Genomic DNA, 25,030 nt, shown 5'->3' on the forward strand with positions numbered 1-25,030 from the left:
AGCTCTCATGAGTTTTAAAATCTTTAGTATGTTCTTTACCATCACGATCACTCATCTAAAGATTTAAAATTTTCTAAACTTACAGTTATGAAATGAACTATTTTCTGGCACAGCTAGCAGTACCAGCACCTGCCTACCAAAGCAGGCCATTTAAAGGGTGAGGAATGCTTCCAAATGACAAGGTTAGGCCAGCTATCAACAAAGAACAATCCCACCAATTTCACCTCGGGTTAAGCCTTCTCAATTCCAGAGACCAAAGCTCTGTGAATCGTGGATCCTGCATTCCTGGGGCCAGACCTCTGATGAGTAAGCCTGCTGTCTCTTCCATCAGATGGCCAGGGGCCTCACAACAAACTAAACAGGTCCTTCACTGAACTAAACATTCACTCTCATTCCTGTTTTAAAGCAATCCTGCTGCTCTCACCTATATAACTAAAGACAATAATCCTCTAATATCTGCTTCCTTAAGTCACAGAATTTTGCACTTCATGATCATTGACCTCCTCTCTGAACTGATAACATGAGTTAGCATGTTATCTGCTCTTTAGTGGTTCCGGAGGCGTGATGATTATTTTCCAAATATGTGAAAATCTCAGCATAGACATGTAATTGTTTAGTAACAATACTAATAGCAATAGTAACAGCTAATGTGTAACACCAGTTACCGTGTGCCAAGCACTGTTCAGAACAGTTAGGAAACATTTACTCCTATGATCTCACAACAACCCTATGAGGCGAGTGCCATTATTATCCCCACTTTATAGACAAAGAAATGAGGCACAAAGAAGATACATGGTTAGTATGCAACAGAACTACAGTTAAAATCCAGGAAGTCTGGCTCCTACAATAAATGTTTATTGTAAGTCAAGCTATATTAACTGTTCAATAATTACTTGATAATTACTTGATAATTAATTCTGTAGAACACATAAAAAAGTGCATTAATTTACCTTAGCTTCATGTTTAAAGAATTCAGAGGTTCCCTTTGGGAGTATTATTCCCTCACCTCTGTTGAATGCAGTAAAACACTGCAGAAATAACAAAGCAAAAGCAAAGCTGGCTGGCTGGGAGCTGTCACTCCTAATTGTGCCCAGCACAGGTGCCCAAACCCACTGGGCTGGGTAACTGCAAGCTGGATTTAAATAACACAGAACTGCTAATAGGAAATGGAATATCCTGTGATTCTCTCAACACCTATCCTTACTAGATCGGAACTCCCTAAGAGCATTACTGTTAAAATAGCTGACTACTAGTTAAAATACCTCATGTGTAAAGGGTAAATTTGTACTGCTTATTTTGACCACTGTGCCAAACTAAAGTTTTATTTAATGTTTCTTTAACATACACTAGTAAGCTTTTCATACAGGAAAAATTTGGATAATAAGAAGGTAGGTATTTTTAAAAAACCATTAGGAGCAAAAATATTCGATTGCAAGATTTTAAAGGATTTGATCCTTCGAAAACATTTTCTACGATGAATACGATCGAAAGTTGCTTTCTCTTTATTTTTCAATCTCTGCGTCCCAAAGGTTTCCCCAAGCCTCATTCCTCCTGAAGAAATTGTACAGGAGTGAACAATTGTGTCCTGCAAGTGTGCTCTGTTTCTTTCCCTTCTCCCCTATGTTCCTGTTCCTGCTTAAATTCCCAAATGACATGAAGAAGTTGCCAACGCCTTACACTGGAAGATCTATACGATCTGTGGTTTTCATTTTAAGTCAAGCTGTAATGGAAAAACTATCCTAGTTAAGGGAAGTTTATTACACTACATTATATTTTTTTAAAAACATGCAATTGTTTTTATAGCCCTTGAGGAGCTGAATTCTACTAAGAGAAGACACTTTTCACTTTGAGAGGCACAGTAAAGGTTTTCAGACACCATACTCATTTAGCCAATTATCCTCCCAACAGGCCATGAAAGCATTAAGGTACAGGTCAACTATCACTTCCTTACTGGTTTCCCAACTTCATGTTGTCAAAACTGTGGTTCCAAGCAAAATAACCACCTCATACTTTTTAGTCACAGTTAAACTTGATACTTTCTGAAACACTAAGATTGGCTCACTGACAATCTCTGAAATGTCATCCTGAGTACAGTGGGGCTTTTTAGTAAATTCTCTAAATAATATCCAATACTGTCTTAAACTAAAAAAAAAAAAAAATGAAATGAAAAAACTGTATCTGTAATTCCAATTAAGTTTTATTTCCACTCTGTCTTCTGGCTTGCACTTTTGCTATTGATTAACAAATCATGTCCATGTTAGCCCATTCTGAATAGCTCAGAGGAATATTATAAATATTAAGATGATGTATTCTTCAAAATTCTTAGCTTCAAGTTGGTATCCTTTCACAAATAACTATAAAATAAACTCAAAATCTTTTTTTCCTGCATTAGTTCACTGAAAATAAAAAGGGTTAGCAATTAGAATCAGTAGATTCTTTTAAAACACTACCTAATGAAGATGTATTGTGTTTGCTTGGAAAGCTAAGCCTTGTGATTTCTCTGAGCTGTTACTCAGCTATTTACCCAGCAAACATCTCCTGAATGTATGTTAAATGCCAAGCACTAAAGCTAATCACTGAGCATCATGAAAAAACTTACCCAGAGATGGCATCCCCCGAGCTAGAACTTTCCAATGATAAACAGGACAGTGAAACATTTTCCCCTTAAAAAAGCATAACTCAAACCCCTTCAACCTCATCCAAGAACACTGCCCTCAGCCCTACATCCAGAGCTATCCAACTACATTGTTCAATGTTCCAATGAATTTTGAATTTTTCATATACTGAAGGAATAATCACATGAGTGATGTGTTTACTAAAAGATCTCTATCCATGGATTTACAAAAGAAATGGTCATCGTTATTGATCAATAACCTAGATATTTACATGATAACATGGTCACCAAAGATAAGTTATGATTTATGTAATATGTTTCTACTTAATGCAAAAGTTTTAAATGCAAACAGATAACACTGAATTTAGCCAGTTGCTAGAGTTATGTTACAGCAACTTACTTGGTAACATATTTTTAAATTTTAGTTCATGCTTCACAAGTCTATTTTAGCAGAAAAGAAAACATTGCCACATTGAGATCCCAGGCTGGAAAGTTACTTTTCCTCTGCCACCAAGGACCATGTAAGATATGCACCCTGATGACTGATACACTTGATAATCAGATGGTAGCTAGAGAATAAACATAAGACCATGGCTGAAGGTACCTAAGAAAAATTTCAATGTTTCACGTTAAAATCAGGTAATATATGATCCGCAAATGATCAACATCTGTGTTACCTCGAGAAGGATTCTGTGTACACTGTAAACAAACAAACCCTAACTACCAGGTAAGTAAACATAACAAAATACTAACCCTGTCTACATAGCTTAGAAGAAGACTCCACCAAGTAAATTAATATCAGCATATAAGTGGCTTGGCCAGGGTTATTTAAAATGTCATGATTATAGGGGAAGAAGCAAAATATGTTCTGACAGAATATGATATTGTTGAAATCAATGAATGTGGCATTTTGCACACATATTAAATAGTTTTAAACTGTATGGTAAAATACGTTAAGACCTGCACAAAATTCACAGTACTGTTGCTGAAAATAATGTACACACTTCTTAAATATACACATATCCTTTTTTTCCCCCAAACTCTGAGAATCATCCATGAAAACATCTGAGCTAGGGATTACAGAGAAACAGTAATGATCAGCAGACATCCCTTGCTTCAAGTAACCTATGCTCCAGTAATCATCAAACAAAATAGGATTCTTTAACTGCCATGATGGGGGTTCAGGCCCAGTGTAGGAGGAGTAAGGAGAGCAGTTATTCCAACAGAAGCTATTAGAAAGAAATTCTGGCAGAAATATTTATATTATTCACTGGCCAATGCAGAACAGGAATATAACAGAGAAATCCACCATAAGGCTGAAATTAATTTATTTTTTAGGTAAAATTTATATACAAGAAAATGCAGAGATGCAAGGTGCAACCATTCTGAATTTTAAGAAAATAGGCACACCCTTGTCAACACTATCTCGATCAAGAAAGAGAACATTTCCATAATTCAGGAAGTTCTCTCGTACCCCTTTTCCAGTCAATCCCCGTTGTCATAGACAACCACTGATCAAATTTCTGTCCCCATTGCACATTGATGAACTTCATATGGAATCATGGGGAATGTACTGTTTTGTGTCTAGCTTCTTTTAATCAGCACAATATTTTAAAAATTCATTCATATGGTTGTTCCTTCTATGTCACTGATTCGTTTATCTACTGTTACCAGACTGGCTTGATTACTTTAGTGTTATAATAAGTCTTGAAATTAGACAGTGAATCCTCCAACTTTGTTCTCTGAGATAGTTTAGCAATTCTAGGTCCTCTGATTTTCCATAAAAAAATTAGAACCAACTTTTCTGGTTGAATGAATGTAAGTGATGATAGTGGATATCTTTGCCTAGCAAACAGTCATAAGGGAAAGCATCATTTTTTCACCACTGAGAATAAAGTTGGCTGCAATTTTTTTGTGTGGATGTCATTTTCTACTCTGGTTTGCTGAAAGGTTTTATCATAAATTAATGTTATTCTCTCAAATATTTTCTCTGCATATACTGAGATGATAATACAGATTTGCCTCCATTGAATAATTTCAATATGGTGACTTGCATGGATTATTTTTCCATATGCTAAACCAACCAACCTTCCTGGGTCATGATTTACTCCCCTTTTACACACTGCTTGGTTCAGTTTTACTAATTTTTTGTTAAGGATACTTTTTGGTCTGAGTTCATGAAATTGGACTCAAATTTACTTTTCTTGTAACAACTCAGGCCCTAGTATTAGAATTATGCTGGCTTCAAAAACCTTATTGGGACGTGTTTATTCTACCTTTATTTTCTTAAAGTTTTGGTTTAAGATTGAAGCTATTTCTTCCTTAAATATTTTATAGAATTCACCAGGGGCTGGGTGCAATGGCCCACACCTCTAATCTCAGCAATTTGGGAGGCTGCAGTGTGTGGATTGCTTAAGCTCAGGATTTCAAAACCAGCCCAGGAAACAAGGTGAAACCTCATCCCTACAAAAAATACAAAAATTTGCTGGGTGTGGTTGCATGTGCCTGTGGTCTCAGCTACTCAGGAGGCTGAGGTGGGAGGATCCCTTGAGCCTAGGCGGTCGATGCTGTAAGTGAGCTATGATCCTGCCACTGCATTCCAGCCACCTGAGTGCCAGAGTGAGATCCGGTCTCAAAAAAAAAAAAAAAAATTCTATATGGGCCTGGAATTTGCTTTGCAGGTAACTTATTAATAATGATTTAGCTTCTTTAATAAATATAGGGATACTCAAATTTTCCATTTTATGTCCATTTTTGGTAAGTTGTGATTGTCAAGCAAATGACCATCCCATGTAAGTTGGTAAATTTATTGGCACAAAGTTGTTCACAGTTGTTCAAAGTTGGTCCTTCATTATCCTCGTAATGTCCATAGAATGACATGCCCTCTTTTATTCCTGATATTGATAATTTGTACTTTATCTTTTTATTCTTAATCAGTTTAATCAGTCGTAGCCAGTTTATCAATTTGATTAATCTTTTCAAAGAACCAACTGTTACATTGACCATTGGGTTTAATTTGCTCCTATTTTTCTAGCTTCTTAACATGAAACTTAGATCATTGACTTTAAACCTTTCCTCTTCTCTACTGTAATCACTTTTAAGCTACATATTTGCATCTAAGCACTGCTGTAGCTGCATTTCACAAATTTTAATATATTGTATTTTCTTTCCATTCAAAGCTAGTTTCCAATTTTCCTTCTGATTTCTCCTTAGACCCATGAATTATTTAGAACCTGCTACTTTAATTTACAAAGATTTGCAGCTTTTTCTGGCTATCTTATTGTTATTGGTTTCTAATTTAATTCTGCTATGGTCAGGGGGCATATATTTCATTTATTTATTTAATAAATTATTAACATTTATTTTATACCCCAGGATATGATGAATTCTGGAGACTGTCTAATGTAAACTTGAAAAATAATGCATAAGGCCAGGCATGGTGGCTCACGCCTGTAATGCCAGCCCAAGGTGGGTGGATCACTTGAGCCCAAGAGTTTAAGACAAGCCTGGGCAACATGGTAAAACCCTGTCTCTACAAAAAAAATACAAAAATTAATGGGCATGGTGGCATGTGCTTCTAGTCCTGGCTACTCAGGAGGCTGAGGCGGGAGGGTCACTTGAGCCCAGGAGGTTGAGGCTGCAGTGAGCCATCTTCATGCCACTGCATACCAGCCTGGATGACACAGCAAGACCCTGTCTCAAAAAAAAAAAAAAAAAAGAAAGAAAAGGAAAGGAAAGAAAAGAAAAGAAAAAGGGAAAGGGAAAAGGAAAGGAAAAAGAAAGTAAAATAATATGTATAGTGCAATTGTTGGATGTAGCAGTCTACAAATGTCAGTTTTGACAAGGTATTTAATAGTATTGTAATCTATCTTTTATCTAGTTGTTCTACTGTTGTTAAAAAAGAGAATTAAAAATTCTGCAAATATAAGCTCGACTTGCCTATTTTTTATTGTGGTAAAATATAAATAAAATTACCATTTTATCCACTTTTAAGTATACAGCTCTACAGAATTAAGTGCATTCACACTGTTGGCTAACTGCCAGCTGATAATTTTTGCTTCATGTATTTTGAAGCTATCTTATCAGATAAACAACACATTTTGTATCATTATTATTTCGGATGACTTGGCTCTTTTGTCATTAGAAAATGTCCTTCTTTATCTCTGCTAATATTGTCTAGAAGTCTACTTTGTGTAACTATTAATATAGCCACACCAGCCTTCCTATACTCACTTTTGTATATTACATCTTTCCCAACCTTTCATTTTGAATCTAATAGCATTAAAGTGTGTCTCTTTAGACAGTGTAGATCTGTGCCACATTTTTAGTACGCAATAATTTTTTACATTTAATGTAATTATTACCATAAATGGGTTTTAGGTATACCATTTTGCTATTTGCTATTTGTGCCATCTCTTATTCATTCCTGTGTTCTTAATTTATTGCATTTATTCAGCTTATCCAAATATTTTAAGTATTGCGTTTTAATGCTCATAATGGCTTCTTATGTGTTTCCTTTTGTAATACATTCTAGTCATTGTTCTACAGATAAAAACATGCATCTTTCACTTATCAGTCTACCTAGAGATACTGCTGCACCATTTCACAAATATATAATTCCATTTACTGCCTCCAATGTTTTTGCTATTATCAAAAAATTAAGAGGAAGGTACAGAGATCTCCCATACACTTCCTGCCCACGTATGCATAGCCTCCCCAATTATCAACATCTTCCACCAAAGTGGGACATTTGTTGCAAGTGAGGAGCCCACATTAGCACATCATTATCACCTATAATCCAAAGTTTACATTAGGTTTCACCGTTGGTGCTATATAGTTCATGGGTTTGGACAAATGTATAATGGCATGTATCTGCCATTAAAGTATAATAAAGAGTATTTTCACTATCCTAAATATCTTCCATGCTCCATACTTTCATACATTCTGTCCATGTTTTATAATGGTCATCTTCAGGGGAATTAGACTTATACAAACTGTTCTGTCATTACCAAACCATGTTTACATTTTCCTGGAAAAAAATCAGATAACTGAAGGTGAGAGCAATTTGTATTGCCAGCTTAAATGCCGAATATAGAGACTTAACCTAAAACATTCTGAAGATAACAGCAAACAATACCTAACAGCATTGAAGAGTCTGTAAGCATGTGCACTGCTACTAACTCATTTGATCCTGTAAATAACATTGTATGACTGCTGGAACACTGGGTAGGTGAGAATATTAGAGCTTAGATAAATTAATTCATATGCTGTGAAAGCAAATCTTAAACATATTTTTCCCACCACACTATAATATCTTCATGATAAACAGTCGTATTTATATCTTCAGCACTAAGGTATTTACTTTTTTGGGGTTGTTTTGACAAAGGGTCTCACTCCGTCACCCAGGTTGGAGTGCAGTGGCGTGATCTTGGCTCACTGCAACCTCTGCCTCCCAGGTTCAAGATTCTCCCACCTCAGCCTCCTGAGTAGCTGAGACTACAGGCATGTGCCACTACATCCAGCTAATTTTTCTATTTTTTGGTAGAGATGGGGTTTCACCATGTTGGCCAGGGTGGTCTTGAACTCCTGACCTCAGGTGATCCACCCGCCTTAGCCTCCCAAAGTGCTGGGATTACAGGCGTAAGCCAAGGCACCTGGCAGGTATTTACTTGTAATCAGACTTTGCCACCAATTAATACATATGCTATCTAAATCTATCATTCTTAAAATGACCACTGCATACTTCTATTTTTAAGATAGTGATTGACTCATATTCTACATTTCATATAGAGCCAAGTACCACTGATCTATTAACATGAAATTTTAAGAACACATTCTCCAGCATAAATTTGTTTAGAAATAACATCCCCATTTAAATATCATTCTCAGAAGCATCTTATTGATGTGGATTTTAAAATTATTATTATTATTTGAGATGGAGTCTAGCTCTGTCACCCAGGCTGGAGTGCAGTGGCACGATCTCGGCTCACTGCAACCTCCGCCTCCCGGGTTCAACCAATTCTTTGCCGCAGCCTCCCGAGTAACTGGGATTACAGGCGCCCACCACCACGCCCAGCTAATTTTTTTTTTTTTAGTAGAGACGGGGTTTTGCCATTTTGGCCAGGCTGGTCTTTTTTGAGGCCTTCAATAAACAAACCCAAATCTAATGTGTTATGAAAGTGAGAGCAAAGGATTTCAAGTTCCATTCACACTCATCAAAGGCCGGCCTGCCCACTTCACCCCCAAACTCCCAGATGATCATCATAGCCCTCTCCTAGCTGCTCTAACTTCTTATTCTTGTCCAAACGTGACTGGCTCTTTCAGATGACAGGGGCTTTGAAGATTACATTTCACCTAGAATTTCCCTCTCCCTCACTGTACCTGGAATTCTTTTATTCAAAAAGCTCAACTATCTTTCTGTCGTGAGGCTAAGTTATTCACTCCTCTTGGAAGCTCCCATAACACTATATCCATCATTTACTCAACAGACTAAAAAAAAAGTCTCTCTCCTATTAGAGGCTTCAGGACAGGAGCACTTCTTATCCATCTTTCCATCTCTAGTATTAAATACAAGACTAGTATGCAGAAAGTGTCAAGAAACTCTTTTTGAATGAATGAATGAATGATTTCCACACCAACTGATGACTCCAGAAGTATAACCTCACACCTGTACCTTGGCAGCAGCCTCACAAATATGTTTCCTAAATCTACCCAAGAGGCGAGAGCCCCAGTTAGTTCTGGGCATCACTGCCGTAGTGATCTTTGACTCCTGTCATGGCACACTCTGTTAAAAAAATAATACATTCCCTTTACCTGTAGACAGAAGTTGGACTTGAATTCATAGACCATTGGAATCTGGCTTCAGCCTCTCATGTACATCATCACTATAGTCTTAATCCTCCCTGATCCTACCCCCTCCTGGTCTACACTCTGCCTCCCATATCCACCTGTGTCCACCTGAGTCCCATCAATTCTTCAGAACTTAGCATGTCTCACATTGTGCATGAGTCAGCCTCAGGATACTCAGGAAAATCTCTCCTGTAGAGGTTCCCAGGACTAATATTTTGTATTTTTCATTCAATACCTATTCACATCAATTAAATGATGAAACATGAAAATGACTAGCACAACCAGACATTTAACAAATGGTTGTACATAGTTTAGTGAGGTGGAATAAGATAAGCCTGTTTTTTTTTTTTTAGTAAATCTAGGAATAAGATGAGTAAAAATCAGCATAAAACAGAAAAATTTAGCCTCTCTGTATATATACCTATCCCTATTAATACAAATCACATGATGACTATATACTTGTACATACAGAAACACTCATTTGAAAATCGGCATTACCAAAGAGAAAATAATGAAAGTTTTCAGGTTCCTAGGGAGGCATATTCTTTTGAAGGAGATAAATTTCCATAGGCTCAGAAACTAATTTTCTTTCTCTTATTTTTATCCTCAGAAACACATAACATTAGTAATTTAATTTTCACCTATCTATGAAGTATATATATCCCTCTGTATAAATTAATACATTGGTATTTTGGTTTATAATCAATATCTTTTTATGCTAATTAAGAGTCCCTTCCCTAGAGCCCAGTGAATTTCAGCTCAGTTCAATAAACATTTACTGAATATTTACTATGTTCTGCGCCCTTCCTAGATCTAAAAATGAGTAAAAGGTCAATGACATTCAGGACTTCCAAAACGAATGACAGGAGATAGAAAAGTAAGCAAGTAGTTGAAAATAATATGGTGAGTATAAAAATGGAGCTTTGTAGAAAGTATTATGAAAAGACAAAGGAACAGAGTTTCCATGATTCATGAGCAGAGATTTACAGGACAAACAGGAGCTGGACCAGAATCCCTGGATAGGGTAGGGAGACATTACAGGCAAAAAAGAGCATAAGGAGGAAAAAAAAAACCAAAAAACTAGAAACATGACAAAGCAAGATGTGGTTGGTTTATAAGCGTGGGTATTACATAAAATGGAGTGGGGGGCAACAGTAGTTAGAAGAATCTTTAAAAGAATGCATGGATTGGGTACTACAAGCCATGATAAAGAATTTAATTTTTTTTTTCCCTGTAGGAAATAGACAGTCTTGAAACATTTTACTAGTGGCATGCCCAGATAAGTTTTCTAGACAGATCATTCTGATGGCTAAGTTCACTTACTATATATTTACTGATAAGCCAGGATTTAACTAAGCAATTTTCAAAAAAGGATATTTTTGTTTGCTTGAAGTGTAGTGAGTAAATCTCACTATGTTCATGAAATAAGATTAAAAAATATTAGCAAAGAAGACAGGTATGGTGACTCACACCTGTAATCCCAGCACTTTGGGAAACTGAGGCAGGTGGCTCACTTGAGGTCAGGAGTTTGAGACCAGCCTGGCCAACATGGTGAAACCTCATCTCTACTAAAAATAAAAATAAAAATAAACTCTCTCTCTGTCTCTCTCTCTCTCTATATATATATATGTATATATATATACGTGTAAGCATGTTCACTGCTACTAACTCATTTGATCCTGTAAATAACATTGTATGACTGCTGGAACACTGGCTAGGTGAGAATATTAGAGCTTCCTGTGTTCTTAATTTATTGCATTTATTCAGCTTATCCAAATATTTTAAGTATTGCGTTTTAATGCTCATAATGGCTTCTTATGTGTTTCCTTTTGTAATACATTCTAGTCATTGTTCTACAGATAAAAACACGCATCTTTCACTTATCAGTCTACCTAGAGATACTGCTGCACCATTTCACAAATATATAATTCCATTTACTGCCTCCAATGTTTTTGCTATTATCAAAAAATTAAGAGGAAGGTACAGAGATCTCCCATACACTTCCTGCCCACGTACGCATAGCCTCCCCAATTATCAACATCTTCCACCAAAGTGGGACATTTGTTGCAAGTGATGATGATATATATATATATGCTTCTCTGAGCATCAAGTTTTTAATCTGCAAAATGAGAATAACCAATTCCACTAACCTGTCAAGACTTTGGTTAGGATCAAATGGTATTTGCTACCAGATGCTGAAACTGTTTGTCACTATAATGCAAATATATACATATGCAAAGAAAAGCGCAAGCAGCAATAGAACTTTATCATTAATATTAACTATCGAAACATCTCTTCTATCTTTGTCAACACTACAATATATTAGGAAAAAAACAAGTTATCCTCATGATTACTCATTAGAGAAATGCAAATCAAAACCACAATGAGATGCCACTTCACACCCACTAGGATACTGTAATCAAAAAAGACAAATAACAAGTGTTTACTAGGACATGGAAAAATTGAAACCCTCATACGTTGCTTATGGGAATGTAAAATAATGCAGCCACTTTGGAAGCAGTCTGGCCAATCCTCAAAAAGCTAAATACAGTTATCATATGGCCTAGCAATTCCACAGATAGGTGTATATCCAAGAGAAGTAAACGCCTATGTCTATCCTCAAATTTGTACACAAATGTTCACAGCATCATTATTTATATAGCCCCAAAATGTTAACAATACCTATCAACTGATGAATAAACAAAATGTGGTATATCCATATTATTATTTGCTATAAAAAGAAATGAAGTACTGACACATACTACAACTTAGATGAACCTTGAAAATTTGCTAAGTGAAAGAAGCCAGTCATAAAGAACTACATATTCATATATGAAATATACAGAATACATAAACCTATAGAAACACAAAGTAGATTAATGGTTGCCTAAATGTGGGACAGTTTGGGGGGTTAGCGGGTGATGGCTAAGGAGTGCAAGGTTTCTTTTTAGGGTGATGAAAATGTTCTAAATTTGATTATGGCGATGGTTGCATAGCTTTGGGAATAAACTAAAAGCCAAGTAATTGTACAATTTAAATGGATGAGTTGAATGGTGCATGAATTACATCTCAATAAAGTTGTTTTTATTAAAAGATCAAATCTTTAACAATATTTTCAAAATTTTATTTCCTCTTTCTTCATGAAGCCAGATGGTGTCCTTCCCAGTACAGAACGTACTATGATACTGAAGTGCCAGAAAAACAGCAACATTGAATCTGCTACCAGCAATTCTTTTTCCTAGAGAAAGTAAACTTCCAGTTGTTCAGCAGAAAACAATTTATTTCTACGATATCTAAAAAATAAGAGAACAGAAACTTTGACCCATCTGGCATAAAAGGTGAACTATAATGTTTCTACAACATCAAAATCTAAATTGCTTTTCTGTCGATCGATTTCATCTTCCATCTGTCTTAATCCAATCACTACTGTAAAAATTATCAAAAATTTTGGCTGTTAGATTGTAAATGCTTGAAAGCAGAACCATGAGGAAGAAAGGAGTTAGCTTTTGAATAAGAAGATTTGAATCTAATCTCTGCCAAGGCCAAGTAATAGCTATGTGGTCTCAGGCAAATATTTAACTTCTCTAGGCATCAAGTTTTTAATCTGCAAAATGAGAATAATACCAATTCCACTAACCTGTCAAGATTTTGGTTAGGATCAAATGGTATTTGCTACGAGATGCTGAAACTGTTCATCACTATAATGCAAGACCAGTAAATCTGGGACACTGTGTATTGTAGTATAAAATTAAATATTAGAAACTTGAGGTAGAGTTTCAGAAGCAATAAAAGCCAAAAAGGGAAATAAACAAATTTAAAATATTCAAATTATTTGAAGACTGGGGACATCTAATGTGAAGATATATAAAAACATGAGTATGGAAAAGAGATTTTACATGATATACTTAGACCCACATTTCCTTCAGATTTTTCCTTAAGATTTTTGAAACATATTGCTATAAAAGTGATGAGTTATCTATTGTTATAATTATGAATAAGTTATCATTGTTGAAAACTCCAGAGTCTAAAGTTAACGCTAAGGTAGCACTTCAATCTTTATTTGCTTATAACCACATTCCTATTAGCCCAGGAGTCAGATGAGATAAATATACTGATAAGGATACTAGATAACAGAAGACAATAACAGAGAAAATTCATCTAAAAAAAGGAAAAATGTTTGCATGTATACATAATTAAACGTGTATTCATGCGAACAATAAATTGGGTTCAAAACAATCTGGTTATTAATACCTTGGTCTATATATCAACCGGAGTTAGTTTTCCCATGCTCTTATTTTTTCATCCCTAGGCAATGGCACAAGACAGGGATGCCCTCTCTCACCACTCCTATTCAACATAGTGTTGGAAGTTCTGGCCAGGGCAATCAGGCAGGAGAAGGAAATAAAGGGTATTCAATTAGGAAAACAGGGAGTCAAATTGTCCCTGTTTGCAGATGACATGATTGTATACCTAGAAAACCCCATCATCTCGGCCCAAAATCTCCTTAAGCTGACTTCAGCAAAGTCTCAGGATACAAAATAAATGTGCAAAACTCACGCGCATTCTTGTACACCAATCACAGACATACAGAAAGTCAAATCATGAGTGAACTCCCATTCACAATTGCTTCAAAGAGAATAAAATACCTAGGAATCCAACTTACAAGGGATGTGAAGGACCTCTTCAAGGAGAACTACAAACCACTGCTCAATGAAATAGAAGAGGATACAAACAAATGGAAGAACATTCCATGCTCATGGGTTGGAAGAATCAATATCGTGAAAATGGCCATACTGCCCAAGGTCATTTATAGATTCAATGGCATCCCCATCAAGCTACCAATGACTTTCTTCAAAGAATTGGAAAAAGCTACTTTAAAGTTCATATGGAACCAAGAAAGAGCTCGCATTGCCAAGAAAATCCTAAGCCAAAAGAACAAAGCTGGAGGCATCACGCTACCTGACTTCAAACTATACTACAAGGCTACAGTAACCAAAACAGCATGGTACTGGTACCAAAACAGAGACATAGATCAATGGAACAGAACAGAGCCCTCAGAAATAATGCCGCATATCTACAACTATCTGATCTTTGACAAACCTGACAAAAACAAGCAATGGGAAAAGGATTCCCTATTCAATAAATGGTGCTGGGAAAACTGGCTAGCCATATGTAGAAAGCTGAAACTGGATCCCTTCCTTACACCTTATACAAAAATTAATTCAAGATGGATTAAAGACTTACATGTTAGACCTAAAACCATAAAAACCCTACAAGAAAACCTAGGCAATACCATTCAGGACATAGGCATGGGCAAGGACTTCATGTCTAAAACACCAAAAGCAATGGCAACAAAAGCCAAAATTGACAAATGGGATCTAATTCAACTAAAGAGCTTCTGCACAGCAAAAGAAACTACCATCAGAGTGAACAGGCAACCTACAAAATGGGAGAAAATTTTCGCAACCTACTCATCTGACAAAGGGCTAATATCCAGAATCTACAATGAACTCAAACAAATTTACAAGAAAAAAACAAACAACCCCATCAAAAAGTGGGCAGAGGACATGAACAGACACTTCTCAAAAAAAGACATTTATGCAGCCAAAAAACACATGAAAAAATGCTCATCATCACCGGCCATCAGAGAAATGCAAACCAAAGCCATAATGAGATACCATCTCACACCAGTTAGAATGGCCATCATTAAAAAATCAGAAAACAAAGGTGCTAGAAAGGATGTGGAGAAATAGGAACACTTTTACACTGTTGGTAGGACTGTAAACTAATTCAACCATTGTGGAAGTCAGTGTGGCGACTCCTCAGGGTTCTAGAACTAGAAATACCATTTGACCCAGCCATCCTATTACTGGGTATATACCCAAAGGACTATAAATCATGCTGCTATAAAGACACATGCACACGTATGTTTATTGCGGCACTATTCACAAGAGCAAAGACTTGGAACCAACCCAAATGTCCAACAATGATAGACTGGATTAAGAAAATGTGGCACATATACACCATGGAATACTATGCAGCCATAAAAAATGATGAGTTCATGTCCTTTGTAGGGACATGGATGAAACTGGAAACCATCATTCTCAGTAAACTATCACAAGGACAAAAAACCAAACACCGCATGTTCTCACTCATAGGTGGGAATTAAACAGTGAGAACACATGGACACAGGAAGGGGAACATCACACTCCGGGTACTGTTGTGGGGTGGGGGGAGTGGGGAGGGACAGCATTAGGAGATATACCTAATGCTAAATGACCAGTTAATGGGTGCAGCACACCAACATGGCACATGGATACACATGTAACAAACCTGCACATTGTGCACATGTACCCTAAAACTTAAAGTATAATAATAAAAAATAAAAATAAAAAAATAAAAATAAAAGTGATGAGTTATCTACTGTTATAATTATGAATAAGTTATCATTGTTGAAAACTCCAGAGTCTAAAGTTAACGCTAAGGTAGCACTTCAATCTTTATTTGCTTATAACCACATTCCTATTAGCCCAGGAGTCAGATGAGATAAATATACTGATAAGGATACTAGATAACAGAAGACAATAACAGAGAAAATTCACCTAAAAAAAAGGAAAAATGTTTCCATGTATACATAATTAAACGTGTATTCATGCGAACAATAAATTGGGTTCAAAACAATCTGGTTATTAATACCTTGGTCTATATATCAACCAGAGTTGGTTTTCCCATACTCTTATTTTATTTTTTCATCCCTAGGCAATCCAGTATTGCCGGAAAAATAAACACCAGCATGCTAATTGGCTTTACTGCAAATATATGTCTCCAGCTTCAGATGGGATTCCATGGTCACTTGGAAATCATGTGTTGTCCCTCGTCTTTTCCTTCTCATGCTTCCCACAGCAGCAATACACTTTAAATCTTTTTTTCTCTAGTCTTCTGCCCTACCATCTTGAAGCATCATTCTTGCCAATAAAGAAAACAGGTAACACAGAATGTTGATTTTCCTTCAGCCTCTCTTACATCAGTAGTAGCATCCATCTTTTACTCAATTCATCAGAACAGCAACTAATAGTGTGATTCTTCATTTATTATCTGCCATGTGCCAAGCGCTAGGCTAAACACTTTACATATAATAAGTAATTTGGATCCCACAATAATCTTATAAGTATTTCTGGTTCTACTTTATAGAAAAGTGAAGCTCAGAGGGGCTAAATGACTTGTTTGGGGTTCTTAGCTAATCAATGGTAAAAAACAGATTTGAATCCAGGTCTGTCTATGATGTCTCCTTGCCTCTGGAAGGGGGTTTCAGGCTTGTCCCAACACCTCCGCTTTTACACAGGCACACCACATTCATAAATGTATTGTCACTACTGTAAGATCTTTCTCTTTCCTAACCAGGACTGAGAAAAGATTTCTTAATTGTTATGCATAAGTGAAAAATGTGATTTAAGCAACTATACATGCTATGCATTTGAATATATCTATATTTCTTACATTAATAAAAATTTTTAACAAAATATAAATTGATGATTTAGAACTTCTTAAAGACATGTAAGCTGAAAGACTGACTTCCATTGCATTTACAAGAAAAACTCAAAATACCAGGTTATACTGAGAACAGTTACCGTCTTTCCTCTTTCTCTTCATCTACTGAGTAGAAAAGAAAAAAGATGACATTTGCTGCTTCAGTTTAGCAACGTCTGCAGACACAACAACTGTTTTTAAAAACTGTGCCCTCCCCTTAATGGTCCTTACAAATGTAGGCCCTCATTAGCTTTAAAGAGTTTTCTCACATGACTTTTAATTAAAACTTCACACGTTTAGGTCTTTCATGGTTCATCCTAAGCCACAAGGTTTATTGTGCTTCTCACAAGTGGTTTAATTCCCTAGGTCCACATCACATTGCACCTTTGTCTTTCTTTTTTTTTTGAGATGGAGTCTCGCTCTGTTGTCCAGGCTGGAGTGCAGTGGTGCGCTCTCGGCTCACTGCAACCTCTGCCTTCCGGGTTCGAGTGATTCTCCTGCCTCAGCCTCCCAAGTAGCTGGAATTACAGGTGTGTGCCACCACACCTGGCTAATTTTTCTATTTTTCAGTAGAGACAGGGTTTCACCATGTTGGCCAGGCTGGTCTCAAACTCCTGACCTCAAGTGATCCGCCCACCTTGGCCTCCTGAAGTGTTGGTATTACAGGTGTGAGCCACCACACCCAGTCCACACCCTTTTTTCTTCTACTGTTGAAGATTAACATCAACACTGTAAAAGCCATGCAAGCAAGGGTTTGAGTTTATCTTGTTGAATAATCTATTCCCCAGTATCTACAGAGAAGTAAATACTGAATAAATATTTGTTCTAATAAGTAGAGGCAAGAAAACAAGATAGGCAATATTGTATAACCTCTAACGCCTTTTAATAAAATTTCTCTGGAACAGTTACATGAGTACTATAAAGATATCAAAATCCGGAGCCCATAATATCTTTTAAGCTTTAATGTAAGATTTTGTTTTAATAATATTTAGTTTGTATTTATTTTAAAGCAGTTTTAAAACCACTTTTGTCATTTATTGATTCAAAATAAGCCAAATATCAAGGAATAATTCTTATATTTTAAACTCACGTATATCTTTTTATAGAGGTATATTTTTATCTTTAAACACTAGGTTTCTTTCAGATCAAAATGTAGCTTCCAGAATGCAAAAAAGGATGTTAGTTATATCTGTAGTTCATAAACAGCTTGTCAATCATTATAGAATTCACGAACTCCATACATATTTATCACTGCATTCATTTTTAAACAAATATTGCAAAAGATTGCACACAGTGTGAGAAATGTCACCTAAATGCTAAAAAAGCCCTGTAAATATCAATTCTTAATGGTAGGTTCCTTGTCTATCATCAAAATAAATATCAGCTTCCTGTCCACTCTCAGTTTTGCTGAATGCCACCTACTTATAAATTAGCAATAATGATTCAAAACACATAGCTATATTTTGACTATGATTTCTCAATTTTTCTCCCCTTCCCCAAAATCATGATTTGAAAAATTAAATGTAAAAAGTATTTACAAACCTCCATCCATCCTTCTGGAGATAACTGAAGGCTCCATCAACAACACTTGCAAAGAACTGCCCTCCTGTGATGAAGAGGGTATTAATGGTGACTAATCGGCCTCTTAAATTGGGTGGTGAGACCTCCGCAATGTACACTGGCACTGTCATAGAAGCAATGCCTATAAAAACAATGAAAAGTAAATGTGAGACATTTACTCAAGATTTCTGTTGTAATAAATACTAATGCTAGATTTAGGCATACACTTACATATATGGGCTTTGTTTTCTACTTTAAGCAAAGGTTTACCACATATTTAAGATTTTGTTCGTAACTAATTTGGGGCTACTGCAGACAGGTAAAAATGTATGTGAGATATCATTTTTCTTATTGTCACTTGAAAGCCTACAAATGAAAGCACGCCTAAAGACCTAAGATAATTTCAGAGTGTATATAAGTATGCTTTATAACTTCTTGAAGACTAAAAATAGCAAAAAAAGTTCTCTAGATAGAATGATTACTGAAATATTTTTAGTCTATATGGAAATGTAATCAGACAATAGTGAGAATAAAAAATTATCTTAGGATACATATTAACTATTTAAAGACATAGTTAGATGCCAGTAGATTTACTAAACTTTTCATTGGTTTACTAATAAGAAATTCATATAATAAATCATCTTATTCAACTGGCTAGGTGTGCATTTCAGAATAAAAGAGTTTTACAGCTAAGGTGTATTTGGTTATATTAGCTTTAAATTCTTTTCTATCTGAAATTAATGCAGTATTCTCTATGGCGGTAGTTCTAACTTCACTGATAACCAGAATTACTTATGTGACTTTTTTCTTTAAATAAAATGGCTCTTACCTCACCCACCCCAGACCTACTAAACAGAAAACTACAGAGTTGGGGGATGAGATCGTCCTTTTAAAATTCTCCAGAGTGATCTTGAGGCTTACTGTGTGTTTAAAAACCTAAAGTTGTACAGTACAGAACTTTGAGCCAATCCAAATGATTTCTTAAAGTCTCACCCTCTTGTGGCACCTGCAATTTCCATGTATGTCTGATTATTTAGCCTATTTTAGTATTTAGTATTATGTAGCCTGTTATAGTATTCAGCCTTACCCAAAGGTTGGACAGATATTGATTTGCTGTATCTAATCAATACTTACCAAAGCCTCCATAAAAAAAAGATTGCCTAAAAAATTTAATGTTTATATCTCTAGATACTATAAATCAATCCTTAGATTAAGCCAGAACATCAATAAAATGAATAAAACAGATCTATACAGAATTGCTTTTAACTAATTGCTTTGTAACGAATTTATGATGGCAAAAAATAGCTTGTGTTGAAGGAATCAGTACTAAGAAAGCTGTTGCTGTGTTTTCTGTACAAGGGCTGTTGAAGGTGCTGTTTATTACATTCCATACAGCAAGAGACATTTCTCTATGGTCTCAGTAACTGTAAGAGTTGTGGTTTTCTACAAGTGATTTTTGTTAGTTGATGGCTATTATAAATCGCAGCTTTTTTTCATTTCCCTTTTTATGTACACAGTCAGAGAGGCCCACCTCCATCCAATGTTTTTGGACTTCAAGGTATTATTTCGTGACCCAAACTCTCTCCTAATGCCATAACAGTTGTAATTTATCCTATTATAAGTGTATTTTTCCTCTATTTTTATTTGCTTTGTTACATCTTTGAACAAGGCAAATAAATACATAAACGAACAGATAGGCAAGATTTATTTAAGTAATACATATTTATTTGGGAAAATTCACTGTATTATTGCATAACTACTGATAAGTAGTTACTAAATTTGCACACAAGTCAAACCATTAAGTCTCAGAACTAGATACTAATTTCCACCAATGTTGTTTGCTACTGTAGTGTCTGTCAATAATTTTATGACTTTGAGTTTCATAGAATAATAAGCATGTGCTAATAGACACAGTATTAATAGTCTTCACAATTAAATCACCACCTAAGCAGCTGAAGTTTCCATTTGACTGCTAATCAGTTTAATAGCACAGACCACCCTGAAATGCCCTCATCTAACTTGGAAAGAGGAAACAAACGTCTGCTGCAAATGTTGACACGGGATTTGTATATTCTCTCCAGTTCTTTTACTATTAGAACATCTCAAACTTTCATAATTCAAACAATAACTTACAATTTGGATTTCTTTTTCTGCTATGGTCTGACTATAAACAGGAATTGGGTTGTCCTCTTTAGACAGAGATCTTTATTTAGCCATGTAGCCCCAGATTTGAGCATGGGAGATCAGGACTGTGGTTTTAGGCAACACAGGCTCATAAGAAACACATAGATTTTACTTGACAGAAATGCAGGTATGTCCTCAGACCCTGATAAAGTTCGATTATTTAAAACAAACACCAGAGCTTTGAAAGTAACACGTACTGACAAAGGGTAAAGACTGAAGACAGACTCATTGGATTTGGAGTTGGAAAGAACCATAAAAGACCTTCTGTCCAATGAGTGCTCAGGCTGACTTAACACTGCAACAACTGCCTACATTCAGCAGATATTTTATAGGGACTAATAATCTTATTTAATCCTCAGGATATCCCTTTAAAGGGCATGTAATTATCTCCATTTTTCATACCTCAGGTCACATGATGAGTAGGTAGAAGAATCAGAATTTAAAGCGGACAGCAAGATTCTAAAACCCGATTTTGATGGCACAAACTATATTGACCGATCATCATAAGTAAGGGGAGGCTCTGGAACCAGTGGGTTTCAATTCCAGCCTTGCCACTTACCAGCTGGTTAAGTTTGGACAACGTACTTGACCTTTCTGGGTCTAAAGTTCCTCATCTATAAAATAGGAAGAATAAAAGTAACTCCTTCATAGGAGATGAGAGGATTCAATGAGTTAAGTAAAGCATTTAAAATTGTGCCTGGCTTACAGAAGGTAGTCAATAATATCAGCAATTATTTTTATTCTTATTATCATCTCTAGTTATGAGGCATCCCAATTCCTTCTATAGTAGGTGACAGGATTATAAGGATGAGTACAAATAAAATAGGGTCCCTGCTATGAAGGAAAGTACACATAAGACCTACTCACAAAAGCATACAATCAAGTAAATAACTTCAAAATGACATGGTAAGGGTCATAAGAAAGCTATACACTGGATTCTACTGTGGCATGCTGACAATGACCAGGTGGTAGTTGGAAAGGTTGGGCAGACAATTCTGTACAGAACATGAGCTTAAAATAGATGAAATGACACAGGGTTTTCTGAGAGATAAATAGAAAATGTGAGGCGGAATATGTGTGCAGATAAGACGGGAGAGACAGAGGGCACCTAAGTCATGGAAGCAGCATCCATTAATCACTGAGTATTCATCAGACACTGGGTCTGAGCTGGGAACTGTGTTAAGCACTTTGGAGATAGTGCTGTAGGAGAGAGACATGAGCTCTGTTCTCATGGAGCTCAGGGTCTGCTAGTTGAGTGGGATGGGTCTTGCCAAAGGGGAAGTGTGAGGAACATCAGACTATAGCAAAGGGACCGGCGCAGCCTGAAGAGTCAGAGGGGCCTTGGATAGAAGTCATATTTAAGCTGAGATGTAGTGAATAAGTAAGTGAGAGTAGGTTGGAGGTAGGCGAGAGTTGGGAGGTACTGCAGACAATCAGATCAGCTTAGATAAGGGCCTTCAGGCAGGAAGAAAGGCACCCTGCTGAGGAAGGGGTGGCGGACTACTTTTAGAGAAATGGGCAAGGATCAACCACAGTGTGAAGGATCTTAAAGGCCAAATTAAGGGCTTGGTACGCAGAAGCCTCTGAATAGGGTAGAAGAGGAAGATGCATGATCAGGTTCAATGATCAGGATCAACTAGATCATTCTAGTTGGAGTATGGAAAATTGATTGCAGGGAAGCAACACGTACACTGGCAGCAATGGTGATGGACTGAAATGAAGAGATGTGAGAATTATGTCTTTGGTATCTAGGTTAAAGAGAATATGAATAGGATGTGAAGGATAAGGAGAGAAGGAAGCTGAGGATGATATTTTGATGTCAGGAAAAGGCAACTAGAAGCATGATGGGCACTTTGTACAAAGATAGGGAGGGGCAAAAATGAAGTTTGAGTACAAGATAATGAGGTCAGGTCATAGATAGAATTGAGTCAGAGGCACTTTGTGAAATATAGAAGTAGATAGTAAGTGGCCTGCCTGATGGTGTGCTGGGAATATAGATTATTTACATGTGAGTTGTCCCACCCCCTCCCTGTTTCCCCTACCCAATAAGGTCTTCGTCAGAATAACCTGTCTCCTCCTTTATCCTCAAGGGAGAATTTGGTCTTTGTCAGTCTAGTTCTTGAGCTTTTATCATGCTAGGCAAAAAAAGGGTGGAGAAAAGAAAACATGGGCAAATCATGAGGTATGTAGGGAGAAGTTAAGAGCAAAAAAGACAAAAAACAGTTGTGAGTGAGAGTCTCGGGGTCAGTCTGGAGAAAATGGGAGCCTGTAACAAAGGGAGTAACCCTTGAGCAGGGAAGTGAGGAGATGACAGCGATTTTAAGAAATAATGCTGATTTGTAACCTACATGCTATTATATTCTTCAAGAGAAATAAGTTAAGAGCAGTTCTGCCTTACTATTGCTTTTAGTTGCTGGACTATATTTCTTCAAATGCAACATCAAACTGACATTCGGCCAGGTAGGGCTTGGGAGTTACACACCTAGGTGGAGCTCAGAGGATGGTCCTATGGGGACAAAGCGCATAACTGAAACCATGGAAACGGGTAAGATCACTCAATGGCATACAAGAAGAATGCTTAGAATAGGATCCTGAAACAGTCCAACGATTAAGGGTCTAGGAGGGGGAACTGAGAAGGTTCATGATGAGCAAATGTCTACCTTACCTTTCAATACTATGTTATTTTTAAAAGCTTTCTATGTTATCATTTTGTCATATCATGTAAAATCATCCTATCAGGCTGGGCACAGTTGGTTCATGCCTATAATCCCAGCACTTTGGGAGGCCAAGGCAGATGGATCATGAGATCAGGAGATTGAGACCATCCTGGCCAACACAGTGAAACCCCGTCTCTACTAAAATACAAAAAAATTAGCCAGGCATGGTGGCACATGCCTGTAATCCCAGCTACTCGGGAGGCTGAGGCAGGGGAATTGCTTGAACCTGGGAGGCGGAGGTTGCAGTGAGCTAAGATTGTACCACTGCACTACAGCCTGGCGAAAGAGCAAAGACTCCATCTCAAAAAAACAAACAAACAAACAAAAAATCCTAAAACAGGCTGGTGGAACTGATACAATTTATTATCCCCCTATGAAAGGTAATGATGCCCAGCCCCAGAGACAGATATAAAGAGATTTTCAGAAAGCCACATGGCAAGTTAATATCAAAATGGGTCTCACAGATCTAGGTCCTCTAACTTTTGTAATGTGCCATTAAAGGGCTGGGTGTCATGCCTATGTGATCCTTTGGAAATGTCTCAGAAACATTTTATTTTTGACCTTCTTACTTTGACTAGCATACATAAACTTCTAGGGGCAGAAAAGTCTTCTCTCTTCCCTGCCCCTATTGCCTGCTAAGTGACTTACTGCCACCAGACATCATGTTAAAGAGCTTGGAACAATTAGTAAGAAAAATGACAACTGAGTATGATTAATTGTATAACTTGGGACTAGGCAAGTTTAAACCTTAAAACCGCTTTATAAAACTGGAAAAGTAGGAGGATCCGTGCTCAGTCTACTCACATCTGCCCAATACGCACATGTTAAGCACAGAGCCTGTTAACAACTCACCTTGCTGTTAATAAAAGCAACCCATGCAAACTATAATTTATGGATTTCTAAACATGGAGCTCACTTTTGGAAAACCTTGGACATGAAGGCTTTGTCATCCCAAAATCTACTTTCCACTTTGGGAAAACAAATGGAATTTTGTCCCTCAACAAAGCTCATTATCCTACTTAAGAAGGGATGGTTAAGTAAAACTACTGCTTAACTTTAGAGTCTGTTTCAAATCACTATTATGTATTTGTATAATTCAGCCCTCGATTTATATAAGCCACAGAAATATTCAAATAAATGAGCAAAAATTTCCCGTTATTTACCTAAAACCTGTTTTACAGAAAGAAAATATATCAGGGCTCACATTTTTGCTCTGGTACTATAACTCAAAGATGATGATTTGAGATCTTCAAAATGAAGAGTTCAGTGCTTTAAAAATGAATGTAATGAATAATATTTAAATATGATTTAAATATTTAAAGTTCAGGAGAGTTCTATGAAGAGCTTTTGATTTCTTTCCTATTCTAATCACTAACCAAATAAAATAAAAGCCTGATAAAGAAAAAACAAGTTATTAATAGTCCATACTAAACTCAAACATTGAAATTAACATAAGGAATATAATGGTATAAATTCCTGTTAACAGCTTATTAGAGTAAACATAACCACAAAAATCCATATTGGTGTTATTTCTAAATATTTTGAAAAAGCTCAGTTTCTTAGAAAATTTCCTACAAAA

At 36.4% G+C, this 25,030-nt stretch overlaps 1 protein-coding gene across 1 annotated transcript in view; it reads right to left on the reverse strand.

The window, feature by feature from the left end:
• The window catches only part of SLC2A13 (solute carrier family 2 member 13), a 367,374-nt gene that overhangs the window by 289,948 nt on the left and 52,396 nt on the right, over positions 1-25,030 (reverse strand). Inside the window, exon 2 of the mRNA XM_055250265.2 lies at positions 18,533-18,692. Coding sequence (XP_055106240.1) covers positions 18,533-18,692 — 160 coding nt within the window. The remainder of the gene's footprint in view (positions 1-18,532; positions 18,693-25,030) is intronic.

Source organism: Symphalangus syndactylus, chromosome 17 (assembly GCF_028878055.3).
Source record: "Symphalangus syndactylus isolate Jambi chromosome 17, NHGRI_mSymSyn1-v2.1_pri, whole genome shotgun sequence".
Lineage (NCBI taxonomy): Eukaryota > Metazoa > Chordata > Mammalia > Primates > Hylobatidae > Symphalangus > Symphalangus syndactylus.